The 9,460-nt window shown below is 37.5% G+C and overlaps 2 protein-coding genes across 2 annotated transcripts; one reads left to right on the plus strand and one right to left on the minus strand.

Moving 5' to 3' along the window:
* Positions 1–1,695: 1,695 nt before the first annotated feature.
* On the minus strand, positions 1,696–4,768 carry LOC125232000. The gene is made up of 2 exons (XM_048137608.1): positions 4,447–4,768; positions 1,696–2,172 (listed from the first exon to the last, which is right to left on the minus strand). Exons 1-2 carry the CDS (start codon positions 4,462–4,464, stop codon positions 1,822–1,824), a joined length of 369 nt encoding a protein of 122 aa, XP_047993565.1. The 5' UTR covers positions 4,465–4,768; the 3' UTR covers positions 1,696–1,821.
* Positions 4,769–7,079: 2,311 nt separating this feature from the next.
* On the plus strand, positions 7,080–8,515 carry LOC125231993. The gene is made up of 2 exons (XM_048137600.1): positions 7,080–7,635; positions 7,851–8,515. The coding sequence occupies exons 1-2, from the start codon at positions 7,080–7,082 to the stop codon at positions 8,513–8,515; spliced, it is 1,221 nt and encodes a 406-aa protein (XP_047993557.1).
* Positions 8,516–9,460: the final 945 nt, after the last annotated feature.

Consider the following 9,460-nt stretch of genomic DNA (forward strand, 5'->3'; position numbering starts at 1 on the left):
GACTGAGACGCAGTATGAATAACACAATGCTGATATTTTATTCTGTAAATGATAAAAATACATGGTAATCTTCAACTTAACGTTAGTATAAAAGTTGGAACTAACAATATCGAAGTTGTTGAATATTCTCACAAGTTTTAAAACTTACACAAGTAGATACAAAAGCAATAAGTTTCTATTCATAAATGTTCTTGAATTTTATTTAAAGATGTTATTCTTAGGTATATGATACCGCGGGTTTACAACAATAGCAAAAAAATAACTATGTTTCTCAAAGTAACCAGAGTCGGTTAGTGATTTTTAAATATCAGTTTGATGTCTAATACTTATCTATAAACATTAAATCCTTAAACCGCGAAATGCAATATATTGCGAAGTTTGTTATGTTTGACGTGTCTCGTGCAACGCCAATTAGAATGTTGAAAATAGGCTAGTAATTAATATGAAAAATCAAAAATCTAAAGGATTATGGAAAAAAAATCATCATTCGATAAGTTTATTCTATGTTTTATTATATTACTTGCTCGTGGCACAAGCAGCTGACCCTATCCGCAGTACTCGCTTTTGGCAACATGCGGCGTGCGAACAGAGTGGCGTTCATTGTCATAAATACCCGTCATCTTATTGGCATGTCCAACATTAATGCTGGCGGAGGCCGTTAGAACTAATTTGACACCATACAATTTAATATGGAAAAACCGACAAAATGAGGGCAGCACCAGTCGTGCACGTAGCGAAATTGATAACTAAAGAGACAGTAGAAATATCTAATAATAGGTAGGCACCTATTAAGATTCTGAACTGTTTTCATTATCTGCTAAATTTGAATTTCTGAAAGCATTTCAACGGAAATTCGGAAACTTTGGAAACTTCTCCTTAGTTCAATGCTCTCGCCAGTATGCGCTGTAGAAAATAATTGTTATTATAATTTCAAAGAAATGTATTCTACATAATGATCAATCGATGATAGGTGAATTTTAATACGCTCGTAATAAAATCGCACTTTTCAATAAGAGAAAGAAGCATTTTATGAATAAGTATAGCTATATTAAATAATACAAAGTCCTTAAAGCTTTGATTGTCTTTTTTAATAAGACTACGAAAATATAGAACTTATTAGGAAGGCAGATTTTACTTTTTTTTTTAAATGACTTTCCAGATACCTTTTCTATTTAAATAGGTAACCTGTGCGAAAGAGTTGTAAATAGAATGAATTGGATTTCATACTTTCCAAAACATTTCTGTTTTGGTACAGACTAGTACCTGGTTATAGAAAATTCGAATTATAAGGTAAAAAAAACAATATGTAATACCTACTGGTTCGGTACATATACATACTGTTCAGCGTACGTAATCATATACAAAACAGCGAAATTCGTTAAAATACCTGCTTTTAATCATAACAAGTGTGTCATTCCTACACTTTGCAGCCTAATCACGTAAAAAAATATTACGTGTGAGGACAAACAGGATAAAAATAAGGCAATGATGAAACTTAACTCAATTTATTCGTCTGCATTAGGTTTAATAACACTCTAAACGACATTTGCACACAATATTTAACTGCAGCGTAAACGGTTAGGTTAGGTTAGGTTATTCAAATTACTTTGATCAAGATAAGACTTTGGTGCAATAAGGTAGCATCTGAACGCCCACTGGATTTTAATATTCGCCTTGATATACTATGTCAAAGTAACATCACGTAAAACATTATTTTTCGAAATTTAAATCAACATCATTACGGTTTAATAATACTCTTTGGCACAGTTTTCAACTTGCTTAGGGTCACAGAACAGGCGGTCATCTCACTAACATCTTATATTATTTACGGTAGAACCACTCTGTGTACGGATACGGCGCACTATAGGCTGAGCTGTAAAGAGGCGCTGCCGGTGCATTGACTAGAGGTGCGTAATCTTGAATGCTGTACGAAGATCCATAGGAATATGCAGACACTGATGACAGGGGAACTGCGGCAGATACTGCTCCTGGTGATACTCCTGGCATAGCTGGCAAAGCTTGTACTGCTGGTTGCACGGCTGCGTCTGGTGCCACCAGGGCCGCCGAAGCATAGCCGTAGGGCGCGGCGTATTGTGTTATAAATGGCGGGGGCAGGTATGGCGAAGTAAAGACTAGAGGATCGGCTACCGCCGCTGCGAGTAGTGCTAAAATCTGTAACAAGTGATAAGAAGAGTTCAGTTTTTTTTTAAATTATAAATGGGCTTACTCTTGGCCACAGACTAGCCAAAGGCAAAGACGTGGCATACGATGGAGTGAGCTCGCCCAGAAGATGCCTGTTCACTCTTGATTTGAAGGTTGCTGGGTTATATGAGCTCGAAAATATAGCCGCCGGCAAGGAATTCCACTCCTAATGTTAAAAATATAATCCTTGTGGTTATTAGACTAGAATAGTACATTGAATGTTTTATATAACTCGAAATAGTATTTAAAACATAAGTTGTTGTTTTTAAGTTTGTACTTTAATAATACTTGCAAGTAGTAGTATAAATTTGACAAATGTTAAATGGTGTAATTTTTGTAAAGCCCTTTATTTACTGGAAACATGTTTTACGGACAATGTTTTTGAAATTTTTGGTAAAATATTATTTGTTTTACAAGGGGGCAAAGTTGTTGTTTAACCGCACCACGGTGGGCTGGATGGCTCGAAAAGAGGACATTCGCACTTTTTTCAAAGAATCATTTTTTGAATAATGCTATCCGATAGAGAATTATATAGGGAACAATAAATGTGGTATACATTTTTTCGAAATAAGGCATATTGACAGCAGAAAAAAATAAAGTCTGTTTTTTTTGTATGGGACCCAAAAATAGGTATCTTGTTTCTCAGAAACTATTAGAGGTCCCGTCTTATACCTCTCAAGACATTGTTTATCTACTTGTATAGAGTACGAAACGATAAGCAGATTTTTTATACAGGTGCTGTTTTTTTTTAGTCCAGTCAAAAGTCCACACATTTTCGATTTTTTCGTTTATGACTTTTGATGACGTGCCAATATTGATACCCGAGCAAGCGAAAGATTCCAATATGTATGTATGTATGTATGTAAACACTTTATTGTACATAAGACAAGTTAGGACATAGAAATACAGTATAGTTATGGTGTACAAAGGCGAACTTATCCCTATAAGGGATCTCTTCCAGTCAACCTTTGAGCGAATTGAGAGGAAAAAAGTAATAAAAACATGATAGACAAACGAACACTGTACAGAAAGAAAAAATAGTTCAATTCAATTATTACCCCAGTAATAATTAGAACATGCAGCCTATTATACCAATATATACAAATACATAAATATACATATATACCTTATATTTAAACAAATATATATATATATATATATATATATATATATATACATACATAAATACAAATATATACAATATCATAATTAAATTAAATAATTAGTACTCAACCAGTACACAAGTCATTAGATAGCCATAACTTATGCAAATTCCTCTTGAGTGTTGCTACCGATTGGGACTGTCTAATAGACAACGGCAATTTGTTCCATAATTGTACAGCGCGCACTGTGAACGACTCCGAGTATGTCCGGGTCTTGTTAGACGGTACAGCAAGAGTCAGGTTTGCACTAGATCTCAAGCGATGACTACTACCAACTGCCAGGTATGTAAATCTCTCGGAGAGATATGGAGGAGAGGCTGGATTAAACAGGACATTGAAAACCAATATTGAACCGCGAGCGTAGCGAGTGGTTCAAAAAGTGGAATCTTGAGCGCTGCGAGGGTATCAAGGCACGAAGGTTAAACAAACTTTGCCACCGAGTGAAACACAAAATTTTTAACCACACCAACACTATGAAAATATGAACTGTAAAACATCAAAATAAATAAAATACTTCAATTTATTTAATGTTTATGATTCAAAATCATCATTTATACGTGAATTCCAACACCCAGGTTTAGACATCAAGTTAAAATTTGTATGAAATTACTTTGCACTCTTGTGAATAAAATGCAATTTTGCTATCTGTTTTCGAATAGCAAAGAAAGCATTTATCAGTTGGTGAGGTGAAAACATTTTTGCTCTAGGTACCCCTAGTTTAAGATAATATACAAATGTAGTGCGAAAAGGGTTTCCTTCGTATTTTACCGGAAACGTTCGTATTTGTCATGCTAGTTCAGCTAACATCTTGTACTGAGACTGATTCAAATAGCGTGACACGTTCGTAAGTTTCCGTAACAATACGAAGGCAAATTTCTTTTCGCACTGCTACATCTGTATAATGGGAATCCCTGTGACACTTGTAAACTTTTATGAAACAACTAACACGCAAAAAATCTTTAATTGTTGGAATTTTTATTTAGATTTTATTTAGGTATTTAATATTTAAAAAAAAGCACATAAAATTCTTCTATTATCAACTTCAACCCAACAGAGCTTGACAAAATAAGTGGTTACTTACAATTACGATTCTCGCCATGTCTGTATTTCCAAATGTGGTCTTTGACAATGAGTAGCACCGGCAGCTGTATTACAGCCGTATTTCAAATGCAGTGTAAGCCATGAAGATGTGCTTACTTATATATAGATGTGTTTAGGTCCGGTTGAAAAGGAGGAACGAATAGTGATTACTTAAAAAGAATAAATCCTTTGAAAACTAAACTATAACCAAGGCCTCATCGAATGGTTCGGCTGTAAACAAAAGAATGTATAATCACAGCACAGATTAACGCACTATGTCAAAACTTCATGTTTCCTCACCTTGAGATGTATCGACTAAAGTTAAACGTATTCAAAAACATTAAAAGTGATGCGAGTTTGTCACGTTCATATTACATGAGAAAATAAAACTCATTTGTTTTAAAAACAGGGGGGTTACCATGACGTACTAGAGACGTTCAGTTTAGGTTGAGAGAAAGGGACACAGCTATAGCAGTTACATAGCTCCGTCCCTCTCTCTCAACCTAAACTGAACGGCTTTAGCACGTCATGGTAACCCCCAGAACTTTATTGTGAATCGTTGATTTGTGACATCCGTAATGAAGACAAGTGTCACATCCTTAGCGTTTCAGGTAGTAGGAGTAAGGGCTGGCGGCATAGGCGACGGGAGCAACACCGTATGGCGAGTAGGCAGAGACGACAGGCGAACCGTAGCCGTACGCGCCGTACGCCACGGGGGCAGAGTACGTCAGGGGTGAGGCGTAGGAGTATGCCAGGGGAGCCGCGTATGGCGCTGCCCAGGGCTTGGCGGCGGCGTACGCCACGAGGGCGGCGAAGATGGCGAACACCTGGAAATGAATCACATTTTGTATTGAATGATAGGAAAAACTTATCATGATGTCTTTACTTTAGGACGTTATGTCAATTTTTTCTTGTCGTTTTGTCGAAAAATTTCGTTCACATCTGTGTCACAAACCCCCCCGGGTCAAATTAGAGTCTTTAATATCTGGGCGACCGAGCTTCGCTCGGTTCTATTTTAATATATCACGTCTTTAGATAAAAAAAAAACTCTTATAAATACAAAAACAAAAAAAAAGACTAAAAACAAAAACTTAATTTCTGGCCGGGATTCGAAACCCTGACACCTACGATCTATCTGCGTACATTAGACCAACCTCGTACGACTGAGCTAAGCGGAATCGATGCGCGCGCGGCGAAATTAACGACCATATTTTACGTTTACTAACGCGAAAGAAAAAGTCATGAAAACTCGAAAATTTGTGTTTTCCGGGATCTAAGGCTACGCTAGATCGATTTTTCACCCCCGAAAACCCCCACATAACAAATTTCAGCGAAATCGTTAGAACGGTTTCCGAGATCGTCGGTATAAATAAATAAATAAATAAATAAATATACAAGAATTGCTCGTTTAAAAGTATAAGATTAGTGAGATACTCCTTATCGCTATACAGTGTGAGAGATAGAAGCAGCCTTTTTAGTCGGACATATACGGATATAATTGGTGTAAACCGTTCTTGTAAATAAATAAATAATAATATACGGAAAGAATCACGTCTGATATTCTTCACGTGGTAAAGTATTTTTTTTTATAAAGATTTCAATCCACTGTATTACAACCCATGTATTTGCATGGTATTTTTATGCACAGTTAATATCCACGGCTAATCATTATTATTTATTTCGTCGCATGATGCATTGTAAAATGATAGGCTACTTTTCAACTCATATCATCAGTTGAAAACACTCAATAGATTTATAAAAAAAACTAATTAATTCTATTAATAGTTTTGATTATTATTTATCAACATTTATAAGACAACAACTATTGACATAATACTAGTAATAACAACAGATGGGACCTAAAACTAATTTATAAGTAATAAAATTAGGGTAGACTAGGGCTAGATTAAAGATCAAAAAACATAATATTTGTAGATAACTTACCAGCTTGAACATGATTGGTTATTTGTAATAAGTAATAATTGCAGATTCACTCGAAAATACAAAAACGAATGATGCCACTACCAACTTCAACAACTGTTTTATACGCGAAACCAAAACCCGTATCCGTTTCAAAATAAATAGTAAAATAAACCTTTTGCTTCATATCAAAGATTGAATTTAAAATATTTTGAAATATCGTCACTACTTTTAAAAAAACTTGTATCTTCGTCTGTCAATGAAAAGAAAATGGTAGTAAGTATGTATGGAATTCATATAGACTTACTGCATTTTAACTTTGAGGAACAGGATTTTTTAAAAGTAGTGACGATATAAACGATTTGTTTTATGTCATACATTCAATTCAAGGTCGGTTCGGCAAAACTGTATCAATTATGTACTCGTCGCCGATGCTTGCGAATTGTCGCAAAAAAAGATATATTGAGGAAGTGATGCGTGTGAACTAGCATGGTGCATGGTGGTTGTTTTTTCTTTGCACTTGCAGCTTGTACCAATAGGCAATAAAACTATTTTATTTAATACCAGGTATTTAAATAGGTATATTTGTATAATCACAATTTACATTCCATTCCCCCTGAAAGCATTTGCTAAGTTAACTACTACCTACATAATAAAATGCTGCCTACATAATAAATGGGAGAATGCTGGGGGGAGGAGGTTCTGCCTCAGGATATGCGTGATGCAAATATCGTGACCTTGTACAAAGGGAAAGGTGACCGCGGCGATTGTAACTGCTACCGGGGTATCTCCCTATTAAGCATCGTCGGCAAACTTTTTGCAAGAGTAGTCCTTACCAAATTGCAAAAACTCGCTGAGCGCGTATATCCTGAAGCGCAGTGTGGTTTTCGTTCCCAGCGTTCAACTACGGACATGATTTTTACCCTCCGGCAACTTCAAGAGAAGTGCCGCGAGCAGAACACTCCCCTGATGATTGCGTTCGTCGACCTGAACAAGGCCTTCGACACGGTAAGCAGGGAGGGTCTGTATATGGCACTAGAGAAAATAGGATGTCCCCCAAAGCTGTTGAGTCTTGTAAAAGCCTTTCACGATGGTATGAAAGGTTCCATTGTCTTTAACGGACTGCAGTCGGACACATTTGAGATGCGAAGAGGGGTTCGGCAGGGCTGCGTTTTAGCGCCAACGTTATTCGGCATATTCTTTTCCCTGTTACTAAAGATTGCCTTTGGTGACACTCTGCAGGGAATCCACCTTCATACTAGAGCAGACGGTAAGTTGCTGAATGCTCAACTTCTGAAAGCTCGACGTAACCGTGAAGATTTATTTCTTGATAGCATGCTTTTTGCCGATGACGCAGCACTTGTTGCCGAAACACCTCATGAGCTCCAAGTCCTGCTGGACAAATTTGCCTACGCTTGTGGCTTATTTTCCATGTCCATAAATACGAAGAAGATAGTAATTCTAGCGCAGGGTTACACATTCCAGCCGTCGATAAGTTCTGCTACTTAGGGTCGACCGTGTCGAGCAACCTTTCGCTTGATGCAGAGGTCAATATTCGCATCGGCAAGGCGGCCACGACGTTCGGTAGGCTGCGTGCAAGAGTATGGAACAACAAACACCTTACGACGAAGACCAAGATGACTGTCTACCAAACTTGTGTCTTAAGCGTGCTCTTGTACGGGGCCGAAACTTGGACGTCGTACGCTAATCAGGAACGAAGACTGAACACCTTCCACATGCGCTGTCTTCGGAGTATACTCGACATAACATGGAAAGATAGGGTCACCAACGAAAGTGTGCTGGACATCGCTCAGCTGCCTAGTATTACCGCGCTCCTAAAGCAGAGACGCTTGCGGTGGCTGGGCCATGTGCAGCGTATGGACAGTACTCGTTTGCCCAGACGGACTATGCTGTGCCAAATCGCATCAGGCAAGCGCAATGTAGGACGCCCACTCCTCCGCTTTAAGGACTGTGTAAAGCGCGATATGGTAGCTTTTAACATAGATTTTAACTCGTGGGAAGACCTAGCAGCAAACCGCGTCGAGTGGAGGGCCAGCCTTTTAAGAGGTCGTGAAACCCATGACAGGTCCTGGTTTCAAAACTTAGCCCGAAAACGGGCAATAAGGCATAACGATAGAGATAGAGACTAATTCTAGTTTTATTTGTGACAGATGTGGTAGGTTATGCCGATCACGAATCGGGTTATATAGCCACAAGCGCCGCTGTCCCTAGATCTGAGACGCTGCTTGAATCATCTGTAAAGATGTACAAGGCCTGATGATGATGATGATGACATAATAAAATAAGTTAACTAATTAGCATGATTTCACTTTTTTATAGATAATATTCTTCTATTATTTTCGCCAAAATTAATTTGTGGTTAATATACCTATGTATGTGCAATGAGGAGGCACACCAAAAGGTTATGACAGATGGCGCCACCCTATTAGTCCATACGTGAGAGCGAGAAGATGATCTCTCTCTCTCTCTCTCTCACACATATGAATGACAGTGACATACCTAGTGACATAACTTGCACAGGCGCCGCCTGGCGGGATAAAATGTCAGTGTGCCTCCTCATTGTGCATGACAGTCGACTCAAGTCGAGTCGAGACAGACACGAACAAAAATACAATGAGCACAACTTGAATAGTGTGTGCATAAAAGCGTGCTAACTTAGTTCTGAATGAGTCTATAGATAGGTAGATGATGAAAATAAATTTTAGTGCAATGGGTGATGCTAGGACCAATACACTAAGTATAAGCAAAATGAATACCCAAATATTAACGGCGATGACCAATGTTATTAGCATATAAGTAAGTAAAAACCGCATTAGTTTAATTATGTTGTATCATAAACAAGTGTTAGACATTACTTTAAATCAGGTTAGGTAATTTAAAAGATCCGGGTAAAATTGCCATGGTTGTAAATTAGTTATTTTTTTTTTGGGATGCAAACGAGCAGACAGGTGCGAAGACTGCCGTACGATTTTTTGATTATATTATGAGTGAATGATTTAATTATCAGGCAATCATTGTATAATAATTAGGCAATGATCACGTAATCACTACAATCAATACCGTAAATAATGAAA

Source organism: Leguminivora glycinivorella, chromosome 12, assembly GCF_023078275.1.
Source record: "Leguminivora glycinivorella isolate SPB_JAAS2020 chromosome 12, LegGlyc_1.1, whole genome shotgun sequence".
Taxonomy (NCBI): Eukaryota; Metazoa; Arthropoda; class Insecta; order Lepidoptera; family Tortricidae; genus Leguminivora; species Leguminivora glycinivorella.